The 18,902-nt window shown below is 37.9% G+C and overlaps 2 protein-coding genes across 12 annotated transcripts in view; one reads left to right on the top strand and one right to left on the bottom strand.

Annotated features, from left to right (window-relative positions):
• Positions 1–10,489, top strand: part of FAM13A (family with sequence similarity 13 member A) — a 251,670-nt gene extending 241,181 nt beyond the window's left edge. The window contains exons 24-26 of the transcript XR_005649223.1: positions 3,072–3,184; positions 3,957–4,009; positions 9,363–10,489. The gene's annotated coding sequence lies outside the window, so the exon portion shown is untranslated. The remainder of the gene's footprint in view (positions 1–3,071; positions 3,185–3,956; positions 4,010–9,362) is intronic.
• HERC3 (HECT and RLD domain containing E3 ubiquitin protein ligase 3) overlaps positions 7,696–18,902 on the bottom strand; it is a 118,538-nt gene continuing 107,331 nt past the window's right edge. For 10 of the 11 annotated variants that reach the window (XM_039845686.1, XM_039845681.1, XM_039845690.1 and 7 more), the window contains 3 exons: positions 11,347–11,530; positions 11,015–11,117; positions 8,304–9,136 (listed from right to left, as the gene is read on the bottom strand). In XM_039845686.1, coding sequence (XP_039701620.1) covers positions 8,928–9,136; positions 11,015–11,117; positions 11,347–11,530 — 496 coding nt within the window. In that variant the 3' untranslated portion in view covers positions 8,304–8,927. Of the gene's footprint in view, positions 9,137–11,014; positions 11,118–11,346; positions 11,531–18,902 lie in introns of all 11 variants that reach the window. The other variant, XM_039845688.1, reaches the window with a different exon arrangement.

Raw genomic sequence — 18,902 nt, 5'->3', positions numbered from 1 at the left:
TTTACTGAATTTGCTGATTAGTTCTAACTTTTGGTGGAGTCATTAGGACTTTCTATATATATATAAGATAATATCATCTGCAAAGACAAGTTTACTTCATGATTTAGATGCCATTTATTTATTTATTATTGATTGATTGATTGATTGATTGACTGCTCTGGCTAGAACTTCCAGTACTTTGCTGAATTGGTGGGATGAAAGTGGGCACTCTGTTCCTGTTCCTGATCTTAGAGAAAAAGCTTTCAACATTTCACTGTTAAGTATGATGTTAACTGTGGGCTTATCAGATATGGCCTTTATTATGTTGAGGTATGTTCTGTTCCCAATTTTCTGAGAGTTTTTATCATGAAAGTATGTTGTATTTTGTCAAATGTTTATTCTACATCTGTTGAGATGACCATATGATTTTTATTCATTCTATTAGTGTGGTGTATCACATTGATTTGTGTATATTGAATCATCCTTTCATCCCAGGGATAAATATAAATTGATCACGATGTATGATCATTTTAATATCCTGTTGAATTTGGTTTTCTAGTAACTTATTAAGGATTTTTGCATCTATATTCATCAGGGATATTCATCTGTAGTTTTTTTTCCTTGTAGTATCCTTATCTGGCTTTGATATGAGGGTAATGCTGGCCTTGTAAAAGGAGTTTGGGGGTGTTCTCTCCTCTTTCATATTTTTTTTGCTAGTTTGAGAAAGATTGTCATTAATTCTCCTTTAAACATTTGGTAGAATTGACCACAAAATCATCTGCTCTTGGGCTGTTCTTATTGGGAGATTTCTGACTACTGATTCAATCTCCCTCCTTGTTATTTTCTATTTCTTCATGATTCAGTCTTGTTAGGCTGTATGTTTCTAATAATTTATCAGTTTTTTTCTAATTAGAAACTAGAAATTAGGTTATCCCATTTGTCAGCAAATAATTGTTTGTAATAGTCTCTTAAAAATCCTCTGTATTTATTCAATATGTCATAATGTCTCCTCTTCCATTTATTATTTATTTGAATCTTCTCTTTTTTTTCTTAGTTTAGTTAAAGTTTTGTCAATTTTGTTTCAAAAACCAGCTCTTAATTTTGTAAATCTTTTATGTAGTGTTTCTGGACTTTTATTTATTTCTTCTCTGTTCACTGTTACTCCCTCCTTTCGCTAACTTTGGACTTGTTTGTTCTTCTTTTCTAGTTCCTAGAAGTGTAAAGTTAGATTGCCTGAGATCTTTTTTCTTAATGTAGTTATTGCTATAAACTTCTCTTAAAACATTTTATGCTGCTTCCCATAGGTTTTGGTATGCTGTGTTTGTTTTTATTTTTTGTTTTGTTTTTTTTTTAACTCAAGAAATCCCTGCCTTATTCACAGTTTTGCTTTCCATGGTTTCACTTTCCATGGTTTCAGTTATTTGCGGTCAACTGTGGTCCAAAAATATTAAATGGAAAATTCTAGAAATAAACAATTCATAACTTTTAATTTTTTAATTTATAAAATACAATTCATAACTTTTAAATTGTGCACCATTCTGAGTAGCATGATTAAATCTCATGCTGTCTTGGCTCCATCCCTCCCAGGATGTGAATCAACCTGTATATCCACACTGTATATATCACCTGCCTATTACTCACTCAGTAGCTGTCTTAATTATCAGATCCACTTTTGAGGCATTACAGTTGCTTGTGTTCAAGCAAACTTTCTACTTAATAATGGCCCCAAAGCACAAGAGTAGTCATGCTGACAATTCAGATATGCCAGAGAAGCCATAAAGTGAATGTACGTGTAGGAAAAAACAGTGTATCTTAGGGTTTGATACTCTTAGCAGTTGCAGGTCTGTGCTGGTGGTCTTGGAACATATCCCCCACAAATAAAGGATGAGGGGGTACTACATTTCCTTATTGATTTCTTATGTGGCCCATTGTTTGTTCAGAAGTATGTTAATTTCCACATATTTGTGAATTTTTCAACTTCCTGTTATCGATTTCTAGTTTCATACCATTGTGGTTGGAAAAGATATTTGGCATTTCAGTTTTCTAAAATTTACTAAGACTTGTGACCTATTATATGATCTATTTTGGAGAATGTCTGTGCACATTTGAAGAATGTATATTCTGCTGTTGTAATGTATTTATCTGTTTAATTTTTTTGATCTCAAATAGGGTTCAAGTCCAATGTTTTTGTTGATTTTTTCTGGATGATCTATGCATTGTTTAAAGTGGTATATTTAAGCCCCCTACTATTATTATATTGTTATGTTTCTCCCTTCAGATCTTAGAATTTTCTTAATACATTTAGGTGCTTCGAGATTAGGTGTATGTTTATTTACAATTGTTATATCTTCTTGACAAATTGACCCATCTGTCACTGTAATAACGACCTTGTCTCTTGTTACCATTTTGGCCTAAAGTGTATTTGTCTGATAGTTACTCCTGCTCTCTTGGTTTCCACTTGGCATGAGTATCTTTTTCCATCCCTTCTCTTTGAGCCTATGTGTGTTCTTAAAGCTGAAGTTAGTCTCCTGTAGTCAATATATAGTTGGGTCTTTAAAAGAAAAAAAAAAATCCAGCTACTCTGTCTTTTATTTGAGAATTCAATCCATTTACATTTAATTATCGATAGTGCCATCTTACTATTTTGCGGTACCTTTGTTTCTTTCTTCCTCTTTTGCTGCCTTCCTTTGTGAACTAATGGTTTTCGTAGCGGTATGTTTCGATTCCCTTCCCTTTATCTTTTGAGACTCTACTATAGATTTTTGTTTTGTGGCTACCATGAGGCTCACATAAAACATTTTATAGATATGTCTATTTGATACTCAAAACAATTCAACTTTGCATACAAAAATTCTACCCTTTTATTCTTCCTTTTTATGTTTTTGATGTAAAAATTTACATATATTATGTATCTGTTAACAAATTATTATAGCTATAGCTATTTTTAACACTTCTGTCCTTTAACCTTTACATTAGAGTGAAGTGGTTAACACATTCCCATATTATAGTATTAGAGTATAGTGAATCTGATTATATACTTAACTGATGTGTTGTTTATTGTCATGTTACTAATTAATGTCCTTTTATTTCAGCTTAAAGAACTCCTTTCATCATTTCTTGTAATCCATGTCTGGTGGTGATGAACTCTCGAAGCCTTTATTAGGTAGTCTATCTCACCTTCATTTCTGAAGAACAACTTTGCTAGGTAAGGTATTCTTAGTTGGAAGGTTTTTTCCTTTCATTACTTTGAATATATCACCCCATTCTCTCCTGTCCTGGCCTGCAAGATCTCTGCTGGGAAATACGCTGATAGCCTTATGGCGGGCGGGGCCTTGTATGAGAACATGTTTTCTTTTGCTGCTTTAAAATTGTTTTTAATTTTAGACAATTTCATTATGTTTTGGAGAAAATCACTTTAGATTGAAGTTTTGGAGCGACTTATTATTTTCTTAAACTTGAATGTCCAAATCTCTCCCAGGTTTTCAGCCATAATTTCTTTAAATAGCTTTCTATCCCTTTCTCCTCTCTTCTCTGTGACTCCAATTATGTGTACATTATTTCTCTTAATGGTGTCCCATAAGTCCTATAGGTATTCATTCCTTTTCATTCCTTTTTCTTTTTACTCCTCTGATTAGATTTTAATTAATCTATCCTTAGCTCACTGATTATTATCTTTGTGCAAGTCTGATGTTGAAGATCTATATCAAATTCTTCAGTTATATTCCTCGAATCTGTATCTTTTTTATGTTTTGTATTTCTTTCTCGTATGTCTCATTTTGTTCTTGTTTTATTTTCCAGGCATTGAATTTTTTGTGTTCTCTTGTAGTTCTCTGAGCATCTATAGAAGTTACTTTGAATTATTTGTCAGGCAATTTCTGGATCTCCAGTTTTGCAGGGCCGGGTATTGGAGGTTTACTTTATTCCCTTGGTGGAGACGTGTTTCCCTGATTCTTCATGATTTCTGTACTCTTGTGTAGGTGTCTGTGCATTTGAAGGAGTCAGCTCTTCCAGACTTTATGAACTGCCTTTGGTAAGTGAAGATTTTCACCTATGCGTGGGGGCACACAACAATTATGCTGTAGTGTGCTGGGTCTAGTGGTGAAGGGTGCCAATTGCAGGGACATGTGGTGGCAATGGGTCCGGGGGGCAGGGACATGATGTCTCTTTGGCTCAGGAGTCCACATCAGCTGTGTGGTCCTTGACGAGTGCTTTGGAGAATCCTCAGAGGCTGCAATGGTCATCAGGGTCCTCAGTGGCACCTCCAGGTCCCACAAATAGGGAGTAGGAGAGGCAGCAGTGGTGATCAGACCCAATGGTATACACACACTAAGTTGAAGGGGCCAGCTAAAGGTGCTTATATAGTGGCAGGGGTGAGTTGTAGTCACACATAGTGGTAGACACCAGTGCTGGCAGCAAGGGCTGGGGCCAACTGTAGGCACCCTGGCAACTGCGAGGGCTCTGGCTGTCAGTGTGCACTACCATAGCAGCTGGTCTGGGCACAGGCACATGGCAGTGGAGACTGGTAACCAGGTTTGGACCAGGGGTGTAGGCAGGTGCACAGCAAGAAGGACTAGCTGCAGGTAAGCACAGTGACTGAAGACAGGACCTGATCTAGACCCACAAGCAACTGTGGGGCCCTGGATGTTGACATGCTCTCCCGTGGCTACACAGTCTCCCCCTGGGTAAGTGCACAGCAATAGAGGCCAGTGATAGGTGTCAGGCTGCAAGTGCGCAGCTGAGGGGCTAGCCCCAAGCACCCGCATGGTGGTGGGGGTCAGCCATGGGAGTTTAGGCTGGTGCCTTGCACTAGCACAGCTGCAGAGGCCTGGGCTGGCTGCTGGTGCAGTTCCTGGGATCTAGTGAGAGCCAGCAGGGGGTGGGGTGAGAAGAGAGCAAGTCGGGACTCAGGTAGTTAATGTCAGCGAAAACAAATATCTGTGGGGTGAAGGCTGGTGAAATCTGCGGACTCCACAGCAGCTGGACTGCCTGTTGGTTTTTTCAGTGGCAAAAGCTGTTGGATGTCGGCAGAGGAGGTCACTGGGAGCTGTGATTGTAGCCGCTATGTGCCTGCTTCTGGTAGGCCCTGCTTTTCTTTCTAGTTCTTAGCCATGTGTATCTCAGCTTTGCCAGTCACTGGGTAGAATGAAACTTAAGTGGCACCTTCATAGGATGCCCGAAAAGGCTGGGGAAACTGGTTGCTCACCCCACTCCTTTCCCAGTGAGAAGACCTCATTCTAGCTGGGAGTTCCCTCTTGGCACTAAGCAATGCTGGCTTGGTGCCAACATGGACTCCAGAGCCGTTTCTGTTCATGGATAGCTGTCTAACTGTTGATCTTGTGGCTATGATATCCTACATTGCAACGTCTTTGCAGATGTATGATCAAGGAAGTTACCTGCTACATCCCTTTTTCTTGGGCTACTAAGCAGCCTCATCTCTAGCTGCCCAAGTCCCACCACTTTCTGACAGTGAGCAAGTTATTTTCTCTAAACATTCATTTCTTCATGTGAAAAATCAGGATAATTGTGGTAATTATAGTTCCTGAGAGCTTCTTACGAGCTAGGCATTGTTCTGTGTGCTTCCCATGAAATAACTCATAACAATTTTATGAGGTAAGCATTATTTCTATTCCCATTTTAAACAGAAAATGATGTACAGACTGGTTAAGAAACCTGCCCAAGGCCACACAGTAAGTGGTAAAGCCAAGAGGGAAGTGGTGGCAATTAAACTGGACAGTGCATAGCATATGTTTGGCACAGGGTCACAGTGCATAGCAAATATTTGGCACAGGGTCTGGCACACAGCACACAATACGGGGTAATATTACAGTCAAAACCTTGGTATTCCTTTCTGTTAGGAAAAGCTTAATTTTCCTACCCCTGTGGGAGAAAGGCCCAGACACTTGTTCTCTCTGGTTCAGTGTCAAACTAAGATCTCAGTGAGGCTACCCACTCTGTTATTGTGATTCCTGCAAGTCTGGTCTCACAGGGGTTGGCAAACCTTTTTCTGTAAAGAGAGAGCTATTTATAGGCCAATCATTGTCGCATATCCTTTTAAAAATTTCAACCCTTAAAAAAAACAAAACTCATGGGCTACAGTTTGCCAACCCTTGCTCTCCACTATTATTAAGAGAACCATTAAGTCATGAAAAGGCTTTCATGTGGAGTAGATGGAGCTGTCAGAATTTGCTAAATCGCCTAGTTACACTTTTAGTGAACCTCACCTACCAAAAGTTGCCAAGTCATTTCATTAGAATGGTAGATGACAAACTTCCAAAGGGGAGGGAGGGTAAGTAGGTAGGTAAATCCAGACATGCCTATCTGAAGAGTTTTTTCTAAAGCAATAAATGAAAGGAAGAGATAAATATCCCAGGAAAATTATAGTGTTTTAGAAGCAGCACAGAAGTTCATTCATGCAATATTTAGAAATATTTATTGGGTATCATGGTTCTTGTGATGGGATTTTAGAGCTCAAAGGGACCTTAGAAATTATCTGGTCCAATCCCCTTGTTTCATGGATGAGGATTCCAAGGTCCAGAAATTCAAAATGACATGGCTAGTTCCATTCAAAATTAGATACGCTTTTTATGTCCCTCAAACTTAGCACTTACATAAATGCTATTAAATGTTTATTGAGTGGAACTTATTAATGGGAAGCTACTGTTCTCAGTACCACCATTAAGCCATCTTTTAAATCTGGTAAAAACAATACATTACAATTGCTTTTAACATCTATTGAAAATCCTTTTTTGCTGCATTTCACACAGTTTTGGTGTGTGTAAATGGACTAATGAGCATCAATCATTAGATTAACAAGTCTCTGATTCACCTTTAATTTCTCCTTTCCTTGAAGGCTCCCATCGCCTCCACTTCTGCCATTTTACCTGTTCACACACTATTTCCATGGCCGCCACCCTCACTGCTCTCAGTTGCTGTCTTTCTGCTCTGCCCTTTCCACTCCAGTTCTTCCAAATGTTACCTCCATCCGCACCTTAAAACCATGCTCAAGTCAGATCACTGCCTCCGTCTCCTACCCCAAGGTTCCGAACATCTTCACAAATCTTACTTGGCTATCGACTAAAGTTCCAGTGCTGAGCCTGCTTCCTCAGTCTTATTTACTATTTTATTTCCTCTGATGCTCCATCAAATTGTTCCTCACTGTCCTCTAGATACGCCATGTTCGAACCTTTGCTCAGGCCGCCCCCTCCACGGGAAATGCCTTTTGATCCATCCCCACCTTCACAGCCTCCCATTCATCTTTCCCGCCCTCTGCTCCCGCACCCTGCCTCCTGCTTTCCTCTCCCTTTCCCCAGCACTTAGTTCCACATTCTTATGGCTGGAACCAAGTTTGACCTTCTATTAGGTTACCTGGGTAGGTGACTTAATTCTTCTACTGAAAATAAGCTACCCATTCTGCAAGTACACTAAGAAATAGTTTTAAGTTAAAACACCAAATTTATTGCATAATATTGAACTATATGCACATACATAGAAAATAAACAATTCATATAACTGTATATCTTTTTTTTTAAATCTTGTATTATAAAGACTGGAAAACTACCAATATAGCAATTGGAATAAGTTTTAAAAACAAAAAGCAAAAATCTACAGTCCTTCATTGAGATTGGATGCTATATCACGGTTCATAAATATTTCATTTTATATAAATAAGTCTTTTCTCTAGTTACTAGGAATTTAAAATTAGATTGACATGGATTCTTTGATCATGTAGAATTTTATCATCCCATGATGAAGGTTGAGCATGTCATTATTTTTGAGATATATATATATATTTTCTTTAAACACAATCCCCCCTGAAATCCCATTGTAAACAAACATTTCAAATGCAATAAACAAAAGTTCCATAATAAAGAATGTCCTTAAGTCTTAGCAATTAGGAAGAGGAAAAAAATCTGAGTAGAAATTCTGCAATTTAAATAGAAATTTAAAAAAAATAGATTTCATGCATCCCCTAGAAGGAGAGGGAGGGAGCATTAAGTCAGGTAACAAAGAGTGGGATGAAGTGACAGAGAAAAGTAAAGAAGAAGGGAGAAAGGGAGGAGAAAGAGGAAAGAGAAAGTGGTAGAGGACAAGACAAGAATTTATTTCTACTTTTCTTGAATACTCTTTAAAAAAATTAACGCAACTTGCTCCAAAAGCGAGGGAAGGGAAGAGGTTGGAGCCTATCACCTCACCTTATTGTCCAAGGGACTTGGCTGAGCAACAAACAAAATTAGGCTCAGCTGCCACGCTAAGCTGCTCTGCACATCTTTAAGGAGGTCCAGAAATAGGCAGAGCCATGAGGAGATTGCTAATCCCTCAATAACTTTTTTTTTTAAACAAAATATGTTCGTAAAGGCTCCCATAATTTCTCAAGAGTTCAGCCAAAGTAATGGACCCGGATTCAGCTGGTTGGAATTGGGAATTTCTGAAGTAGTCCTCTCCTCCTTAGTCCTTAGAGTAGGGCTGCAAGAAGCCAGCGGCATTTCCCAGGCTGCAGAGAGAGGAAACGTTCTGCATGTGCGGGTATGAAAGGACAGATCAGTCAAAACCATTATTGCGGAGGAATGAGGAGTTAAGAGAAGGATAAGGAAGCACTGTGAGGAAAGATCAGAGCTTAGACGGATATTTGGGAAATGAGAATTTAAAAATCCACTGCCATTCTATCCAGCAGAGTGAAACATACTCACAAGTGCAAGGAACACTCAGTAATTTGGTTTAAAAAGAAAAACACCTCCCATAAGAGAGCCAAGTTTTCACCACCCTCCCCTCCCCAAACTGATTTTTCTAGAAGGTTGCCTACTGCTTACAACCCCAGGAACACATCAACCAGATTGAGGATTCAAAAGTCCCAACCTACTTATACAATAAAAAAATAGAGCTCACTCCCCATGATTTTCTGTATAGGCCTCAATGTGGACACTGAGGAAGGAAGGGCAAGCTGGGGAGCCTCAGGCCAAACTAAACCCCTCATAGTTGTCAAGGGCCTGGGTCAGCCGTGCACTCAGGATCTCTTTGCTGCTGTACTTGGGGAGATCGAGGAGGTTGTAGCAAGTGTGGGCCACAGGCAAGTACTCCTCTCCACTGGCTGTGGACTGGATGACAATTTGCAGGCTCGCCATGCCATAGATGGGAATCCGATCACTGCCTGTCAGGAACACTAGGGAGAGAAGGAATTGGCATTACCAGCTATGCACACGGGGAGCTGCTCTCAGCAGTCCTCCCAGGAACAGAGAGGAAGGCACGACACCCTGTGGCTCCTGTGAGAAGTACAATCACTTTCATGTGCTAATATGTATAGCATTAATATATGCTCATTCTTATAAAATTAAAGAGACTGCCTTTCAAAATCTCTTATATTAATAAGAATTCTATACTATTCACAGGATAATTCTGGACCCAGATTATACAGTGACACAAATAATAAATGCTCAAAATGCCCTCAAATGTATGCCCTCACAACTCTTATAAGCCTTCACAAAATCAAAGGGGGAAGGAATTACTGACATAGGAGAAAAGGAGCTGACCTCAGCGGGAAACCAGGAAGAAGACGATGTGACCTCAAGGCCTTCTCATATCTTAAGTGTCCGGTGCTTGTACCACGTTGGCTAGTGAATTTCCATTATGATCTGTTTCCTTTCCTTTCCCTGTCTCTCCATGTTTCTTAAACCAGAAGAGCTGACACTGACATCATTAGACATTTCACTCTTGTGACATACACTGTGGCTTTGCAAAAAGAGAGAGAGAGACGGACCCAGCTGTCTTTCCCTGTTTTCTGACACTAGATAAGCTTCTCATGGTTGAATTGCTGGATATTATACTACATGAAATCATTAGTCAAGGAGCACTTTCAAATAACCTGCCATTACCTGAGGCTGTGACATATAAATATTCTTGCCAAAATCTGTGGAGTTAATAAAAATCTCTATAAATCTCATGGTCCCTGAACAGGAAAATGTCTTCTTTTAAGGAAGTCCCTAGGACCAACAGCTCTTCTTGTCACACCCCTACAAACTCCACTGGCAAACCTTAACCTGTCATTCAACTCTCATGCCGTTGCTTCTCAAGAGCCTAGAAAACAGGAGAAGTGGGGCTCTTTTTAAGATCTCTATTTCCTCCATGTGAATAGTAGAATATGGGGGTAAATCTTACATTAATATGTGCTTATTCTTATAAAGCAAAAGAGACCGCCTTTCAAATCTTATTTTTTCTTTTAAAATGGATAAACATTTTATACTATTCACTAGGTAATTCCTGACTCTGATTATACACTGACACAATTATTTTTAAAAGGCTGAATTTGTTCATGTTGACTAAATTTCATTCTCCTTTTCGAATGTATTATTATTCTCAAATGTTAGCCAGTTAGTCACAAAGGACCATATATTGTATCATTCTATTTATATGAACTGTCCAGGACAGGCAAATCCATGGAGACAGAAAGCAGATTGATGAGGAGGTCAGAGGTAGGAGGAAACAGGGAATGATTGCTGATGGGTATGGGGCTTCTTCTGGAGGTGATGAACAACACGTTCTAAAATTGACTGATAGTTTCACAACCCTGTGAATATACTAAAACCCACAGAATTGTACACTTTAAATGGGTGAATTGTACGGTTTGCAAATTATATCTCAATAAAGCTATTATAAATCAAGTTATATATATCTCAAGTTATATCAGCAGTAGACTGTAATATTGTCAAAGTCTAGAGAGCTAAAAGAGGCTAATCTAAAGATTTCATCAACGTTATACTTAAAGAAATCACATATATAAACTAACTAGCACTTTTAGAGCAACAGAAAATCAGTGAAATGATGCTTTTCTTCCTTTCATGCAGTCCGCCCTGTTAGGCAACAACTATGGATTAACAACCTATACTATGCCTGAGACATCATTATGACAAAAACTATAAATATATTTACTTATTTGATGTTTACCATTTAAAAGAGTTAGAACTTTATCTATGGAGTATATCATCCTATACCATATCCAAAACTAAAATGTGGAAAATACCATATTGAAATTATTGATACTTACAGAGAAACTTCTTCTTCTTTTCTAATGGGAATTCATGAAATGTTTCCCAAAATAGTTTCACAGTGGGATGTGTGGCTGAATAATCCCCCTTGTAGATGGCAGTCTGCCCCAAAAAAAGACAAAAGGAAAAAAAAAGTATTTTACAGAAGATTATTATAGTGGACATTTGTATACCGCTTGCATTCAAGAGTAAGAAATAACCACTGAGATGCAGGAGGCCTCCAGATTCTACTGAACCACAAAATGCTTGGAAGGAGACCAGACTCTAGGCACACCTCCCGAAGGTCGCTGCTGCTTCCTGGGAGGAAAAAGATGGAACCTTTGATGCTTACCTCTTCCAGTTCCTCCCAGTTGTAGTTGCTGCTCCCCACCATCATGGCCCTCAGTTCTGAAGGCTGGAAGAGCTCAAGCACTTTGCCACCACACACCTTTAGGAAGCCGCTGGAGAAAGCTGTGTACCATTCGTGAACTGAGATCTGGAAGATGTAATTCACATAAGCATCCACAAATTCCTGCCTGCCAGAAAACCAAAGAAACAGAGTATATTTAGCACAAAGTCTTGTAGAGTTTATCCAGATCCCCTTCTACACTGAGTTTGAGAGTGATGAAAATGGAATTTCATCAAATTCTCATACCAGGAGGCATCCTAAGGCATCATGTAAGTTACTGGGGTTCCAAGGAGGAGTCTTGGGTGATCTGGGAATAGGGGGGAGGTCAGGTAGGTAAAACCGTACTACTGATTTTATTTTACCTGAGGCACTCCAGTTTTCATTTTGTTTATGATCCTGCTTAAAACTTAATTGAGAAAAAAAGTTTTTTGCTTAAAAGAAAAAGTCTAAGATAATGTTACTAGGCTACTTACCCTCTCTTCAGAAACAAATAAGGCCGAACTGTCTGATATTTATTTCCTCACATATTTTAAAAGGCAATGTCATAACTCCTTTCTATGAATCCCTTAACCGTCCTTAGAAAGAACTGACTTATACAATGGCTCCACCTCACTAATAATCAATCATATACAAATTAAGACAAAAACTGTAAATGTATTTACTTATTTAATGTTTACCATTTAAAAGAGTTAGAATTTTACTCTCTTACTGTGGAGTATATCATCCTACTGGAGTATATCTAGTGGGTGAATTCTCATTTCACCCACTAGACTGGCATAAATTTAAAAGTCAGAATATCAACGATGGGTAAAGATGTGAAAAAATGGGACCCTCATACACAGCTAATGGGAAGATAATCTATGAAATGACAACGGGAACCACATATAGCCAGTATGGAAATAAAGATCAAGCAAATGAGAAAAGCAAAGGCGACTGATTCAGAGCTATAGCAAAAGAGTCAGCCACTGTCATTCATGTTATAACAGACTCGAAAACAGGCAGAAAGGCAAAAATGCTTTAGAGTGGAAAAAAGGGAAGGCATCAAGTATTCCTTGACTACAGGCTGCTGGCATGGGCAAGCTGTAGGCGGGCTAACTAGAAGCTAGCATCCTATATGATTCGCTAGGAGTACATATTTCACCTTTTCTGATTGGTCCTAAGTTGGAAGAAGCTGTCAGTTATGAATCAAGTCCTGGCCATCTGGGGCTGACTGTTACAGAAGTTATTGACAGGGACAGCAAGCTGGCTTCCTGGGCAGGTTTCTGCAGGTTACAGGTCAGAGTTCTATTTTTATATACGGTTTGGCCATTGTGTGTGTGCATATTCAGTCTCTCTCTGGGGAATGTAAACTGTGAAATGCAACATAAACATCTGGGAGAAAAAGTTGCCAATATCTAGAAAAGTTGAAAATATAAATACACTTTGACCCAACTACTCTATCAGGTGGCTGACTCAGAGAGACTCTCACGTGAATGCACAAGACGATGAGCACAGGGATGTTCGCTGCAGCATTTTCTTGTAATATGGAGAAGTGGGAGAAATAAAACTAAATAGCCACCATTACGAGGATGGATAAAGACGGTATAGTCGTATGATGAAAACCATAACTCAGAGCACTATAATGAAATTAACTAGATCTATATTTATCAAAATGAATAGAATCTCAACAATTCTGAGTGAAAACTAAATTTTTAAATGTTAAATACAACATAGCATTTACATAAGTTGTTTTTAACGCTTAAAACAACGCTACCCATCAGGCAGTGGCTCTGCCATTTAGAGATTGTGACTCTGGGGCAAGTTATTTACTCTCTGTGCCTCAGTTTCTTCATCTGTAAAATGGAGAGAATAAAAGAACATCACTCATGAGACTGTTATAAAAATTAAATGAGTTAATACATGTAAAGTTCTTAGAAACAAAGCTGTTTTGTAAATATTAGCAATAATTATATTGTTAATGGATAAGAAATTTTATTTATGCATGTGAAATTATATCTATAATATATATGAAATGTGTTAATTTTTTTTAAAGTATGTGAAAGATGTATGTTAACACGCATTTAATATAAAAGTATAAAAACATGAAAGAATACACATAAAATTCATAATAAGAGTTTTGTCTACGTAAGAAAGGAGGGTGGGGACAGGAGAATGGGATTTGGGGGATTATAGAGGAGGAATTTCAATGGTATCGGTATTTTTTAAATTTTATTAAAAAATCGAAAGCAATACTATCTGTTTACTCTGGATCATAGATATAAAGATGCTTATCATATTATTACTTGCACTTTTCTGTATTTAAATTTTTTCTCTAAAAATTTTTAAAAATGAGACAGCCACATGCAAAAGAATGAAACTGGACTCCTATTTATACCATATTCAAAAATGAAGTCAAAACAGAATAAAGACTTGAATGTAAGACCTGAAATCATAAAATTCCTAGAAGAAAACATAGGGATAAGCTACTCGACATAGTCTTGGCAATGATTTTTTGGATTTAACACCAAATGTAAAAGCGACAGAAGGAAAAATAAACAAGTGGGACTATGTCAATCTAAAAAGCTCTGTACAGCAAAGGAAACCATCAACAAAATGAAAAGGCAACCTACTGAATGGGAGAAAATATTTGCAAATCATATACTGTTGAGGGGTTAATATCCGAAATACAGAAAGATTGCACACAATAGCAAAAAAATTTTTTTTTGATTAAAAAATAGGCAGAGGAACTGAATAAACATTTTTCCAAAGAAGTCATACAGATGCCAACATAGACATGAAAAGGTACTCAGCATGGCTAATCATTAGGAAAATGCAAATCAAAACCACAATGAGGTATCACCACACATCTGTCAGAATGGCTATCATCAAAAAGACAAAGAAAATCACAAGTGTCGGTGAGGATGTGGAGAAAAGAGAACCCTTCTGCAATGTGTGTGGGAATGTAAACTGGTGCAGCCACTTTGGAAAACAGTATAGAAGTTCCTCAAAAAATTAAAAATAGAATTACCATATGACCCAGCAATTCTGCTTCTGGGTATTTATCCAAATGAAACAAAATCACTACCTCAAAAAGGCATCTATACCTCCATGTTCACTGCAGCATTATTTACAATAGCCAGGGCATGGAAACAACCTAAGTGTGCGTCAATGGATGAATGAATAAAGAAAATGTGTGAATGGATAAAGAAAATAATACAATGGAATATTATTCAGCCATAGAAAAGGAGACTCTGCAATTTGCAACAATATGGATGGACCTTGAAGGCATTACGCTAAGTAATATAAGTCAGACAGAGAAAGACAAATACCATATGATCTCACTCATATGTGGAATCATCAAAAACAACAACAAACTCATAGATACAGAGAACAGACTGGTGGTTGGCAGACTTGGGCGGGGTGGGTTGTGTGTGAGTGAAATGGGTGAAGATGGTCAAAAGGTACAAACTTCCAATTATAAGATAAATTAAGTCTGGGCATGTAATGTACAGCATGGGACTATAGTTAACAATACTGTGTTGTATATTTGAAAGTTGCTAAGAGAATAAATCTTAAAAGTTCTCATCAGAAGGAAAAAAAATTGAGATTATGTGTGGTAATGGATGTTGACTAAACTTATTATAATGATCATTTTGCAATATATATATTTGCAATATAACGAATCACTATTTTATACTTAAAACTAATACAATGTTTTGTCAATTATATCCAAATTTAAAAAATAAATTAAAAAAATCTGACATCATAAAGACACTTTCTACTTATACTTCACTGTAATATAATACTTCATAAACTATATACATTTGAACATTTTAGGTTTCCTCCAAGCAAATATTTTTACATAGTCACTAACTACATGAATAATTAACCAATAGGCCATGTAATACAGTGGATAAGTGGGGCAGATGGGTTGAAATCCAGGCTCTGCTATGTTCTGTATGCTAATTACTAAACCTGTGTTTTCTCATCTTTAAAATGATGTAGTCAGTTTTTAAAATAAAAGCCATGACATATAAAGATTATTATACATCTCAACCATAGATGCTAAAAGTTTCTCACACTGCATTTAATGCACTAATTTCCTGAAACCTATTAGGCAAAGCTAATATTTTTCTGGTACAACTGCCTAAGCCAAATACCATCAACATGATTTTTTATTACAGACTGCAATGGTTAATTTTGTGTCAACCTAGCCAGGCTATGGTACCTAGTTGTTTGGTCAAACACTAGTCTCGATGTTGCTATGAACGTGTTTTTTAGATGTGATTAACATTCAGACCAGAAGACTTTGTGTAAAGCAGATTAGTTTTCATGATGTGGGTGGGCCTCATGCATTGGCTGAAGGCCTCAAAAGACTGAGGTCTTCCAAAGAAGGAATTTGGCCTCCAGACTGCCTTTTAAGGACTGCAATGTCAACTACTGTCAGAAATGCTAGTTTGCCAGCCTGCCCCGCAGATTTCTGACTTGCCAGCCCCACAATCATATGAGATTCCTTAAAATATCTATAAATAGGCAGGCAGGTAGGTAGGTAGACAGACAAATATCCTATTCATTCTGTTTCTCTAGAGAGCCCTGACTAATATAGATTTTGGTACCAGGAAATGGGGTGCTACAATACCAAATACCTAAAAATGTGTAAGTGAGTTTGGACCCTCGTGAATTCCCTGTGAGGCCAATAGAGTTTTTGAGAATTTTCTACTTGCACTAACACTGCCAGCTTGTACCAAAGGGGCAGAGATGGGACAAAATAAAGGAAGGCTGTCAGACTTATGGGATTCTACAGGTATAAAATGAGCCAACAGAGCTAACTGGCTGCAAACTAGTGTTATCTTTCAAGAAAAAGTAAAGAATAACCCTAAAAGCAGATCAGAGTCCGGTGGGGCTAACACTGCCACCATGGGCACAGGTCAAGGAAGAGGACTAAAGGACAGAGCAGAGCCAAAAAGGATTATTCTTCAAGCCTTAAAGTCTAATGAAGTTTATCCTGGTGGATTATAGACTAGCTTGGGATCTGTGACTCCTTTTCCCATTCTGATTTCTCCCTATTAGAATGGGAATGTCTATCCTATGTCTGTCCTACCACTGTATCTTGAAGCAAGTAACTTGTCTGGTTCATAGGTTCACAGCTGTAGACTTTAGTTCTGTAGCTGTAGACTACAGTTCCTTTCCTCATGGCCCTCAGGAAACAACAACAACAACGCTGGCAACGCCTTGAATTTGGATATGAAAGAGGGAGGGAGGGAAGGAGGGATAGATTGGTTGGCTGATTTTATAAGGAATTAACTGATGCAATTATGGAGGCTGATAAGCCCCAAGATCTATAGTCAGTAAGCTAGAGACCCAGGAGAGCCGATGGTGTAGTTCTAGTCCAAAAGGTGGCACGACTTGAGACCCAGGAAAAGCAGATGTTTCCAAAGGCAGGAAAAAAATTGTTTGGTGTCCCAGCTCAAAGGCAGTCAGGCAGGAGAAGCACCTCTTACTCAGCCTTTTGCTCTATTCAGGCCTTCAACTGATCAGATGAGACCCATACACATCAGGAAGGGCAATCTGCTTTACTCAGTTTCCTTTACTCAGTTTCGAATGTTAATCTAATCCAGAGACGCCCTTGCAGACACCCAGAGTGTTGCATGACCAAATATTTAGGCACTTCATGGCCCAGTCACCATCACAGATGATTTTAGACTTAAAGTTGATGTAGGAATAGGTTAAGACTTTGGAGGATGTTGGAATGGGGTAAAGTACTTTAGAGGTGAGAAGGATATGAATTTGGGGGGCCAGAGGATGGAGTTTTATGGGTTGGATTGTGTCACCCTGAAATTCATATACTGAAGTCCTGACCCCCAATACCTTGGAAGGTGACCTTTTTTGGAGACAGGGTCTTACAGAGGTAATTAAGTTAAAATGAGGTTATTAGGATGGGTCCTAACTTGATATGACTGGTGTCCTTACAACAAGGGGAAATTTAGACACAGACATGCATAGAAGAAACACAATGAGAAGAGACATAAGGTGCAGACACTTACAAGCCAACAAGGGAGGCCTGGAACAGTTCCTTCCCTCACAGGCCTCAAAAAAAAAACCTTACCAACACCATGAATTTGGACTTCTAGCCCCCAGTACTATGAGACAAATTTCTGTTGTTTATGCCACTTAGTCTGTGGTACTTTGCTATAGCAGCCCTAACAAACTAATACATAGACTCTAATCTCTCATGTTAATTAGTATTGCTCTCAACACATTCTATTAATAATAATCATTATCAGTTATGGAGTGTTTTACTAAGTGCTGTTCATTACAAAAAGTTCTTGGATGTACACTATCTTGGTTAATATTCAAAACTACCCTTCAAGTAAATTTTATGGTATGAGAATTATGTCCCAATAAAAATAAATACATGAAAAAGACAACTTTTTGACGTTGATGTGATCATTACTCCAACTTCGGTACTGAATCTAAGACAAACAACTAATATAAAGGCAGAGGCAGAAATTGAAGCCAGATGTCTGAGTACAGATCTATGCTCCCAACCATCTAACCAAAGTGCCCTCCTTTACCCCCTGCCTTACTTCTTTTCACTTCCAAAGTGACAGCTTCATAAGAAACTGTAATGTGCTAAGATAAACTCGATAACATGATATAGTTCATCTACACTATTCACAACTGTGTGTTTCTGCAGCCCCAGTTTACACTAGAGTCCATAAAACACACAAAATGAGACAACTCAGCAAGGTGACACAATTTTTAAACATAAATTTAAAAGAGGAGGTACTACATGCATGGCCTATGGTTTTTAGAAGTCTGAATCCAAACTCTAGTAAAAGTCGTTTTAAAACCTGTTGAACTAATTCAGAAATTTATACAGAAAGCCAAAGGAACTAGAAGAGCCAAAACAATTTTGAAAAAGAATAAAGTTAAGAGGACTCACATTACCTAATATCATGACTTTAAATATTATAAAGCTACGGTTACCAACTGTGGTATTGGTAAAAAGACAGACACATTAATCAATGCAACAGAATAGAGAAAAGGCCCACATTCAATTAGCTTTTGACAAATATGCAAAAGCAATTCAGTGGAGAAAGGACAGTGCTTTCAATAAATGGTACTGGAGCAACAAAATATCCATACACAAAAAGTATATAGCCATACACCTCAAACCTATGTAAAAGTTAATTTACTATGGATCACAGTATAAATGTGAAACTTAAAATTATAAAACTTTGAGAAGAAAACATAGGAACAAATCTTTATAGCCTTGGATTTGGCAAAGATTTCTTGGACATGACACTAAAAACATAATCCATAAAAGAAAAATCAATAAAAGAAAAATTTATCAAAATTTTAAATTTCTGCTTTTTGAAGACATTGTTACAAAAATGAAAAAACAAGCCACAGACAGGAAGAAAATGTTTACAAAACATCTCACAAACAATTTGTGTCCCGAATATTTAAAAACATTTAAAAATTAATAAAACCTCAATTCAGAAAACAGAGGAAAA

Source organism: Pteropus medius, unplaced genomic scaffold (genome assembly GCF_902729225.1).
Source record: "Pteropus medius unplaced genomic scaffold, Ma_sr-lr_union100, whole genome shotgun sequence".
Taxonomy (NCBI): Eukaryota; Metazoa; Chordata; class Mammalia; order Chiroptera; family Pteropodidae; genus Pteropus; species Pteropus medius.
The sequence above is the reverse complement of the archived record's forward strand: the minus strand, read 5'-3'. Positions and strand labels throughout refer to the sequence as shown.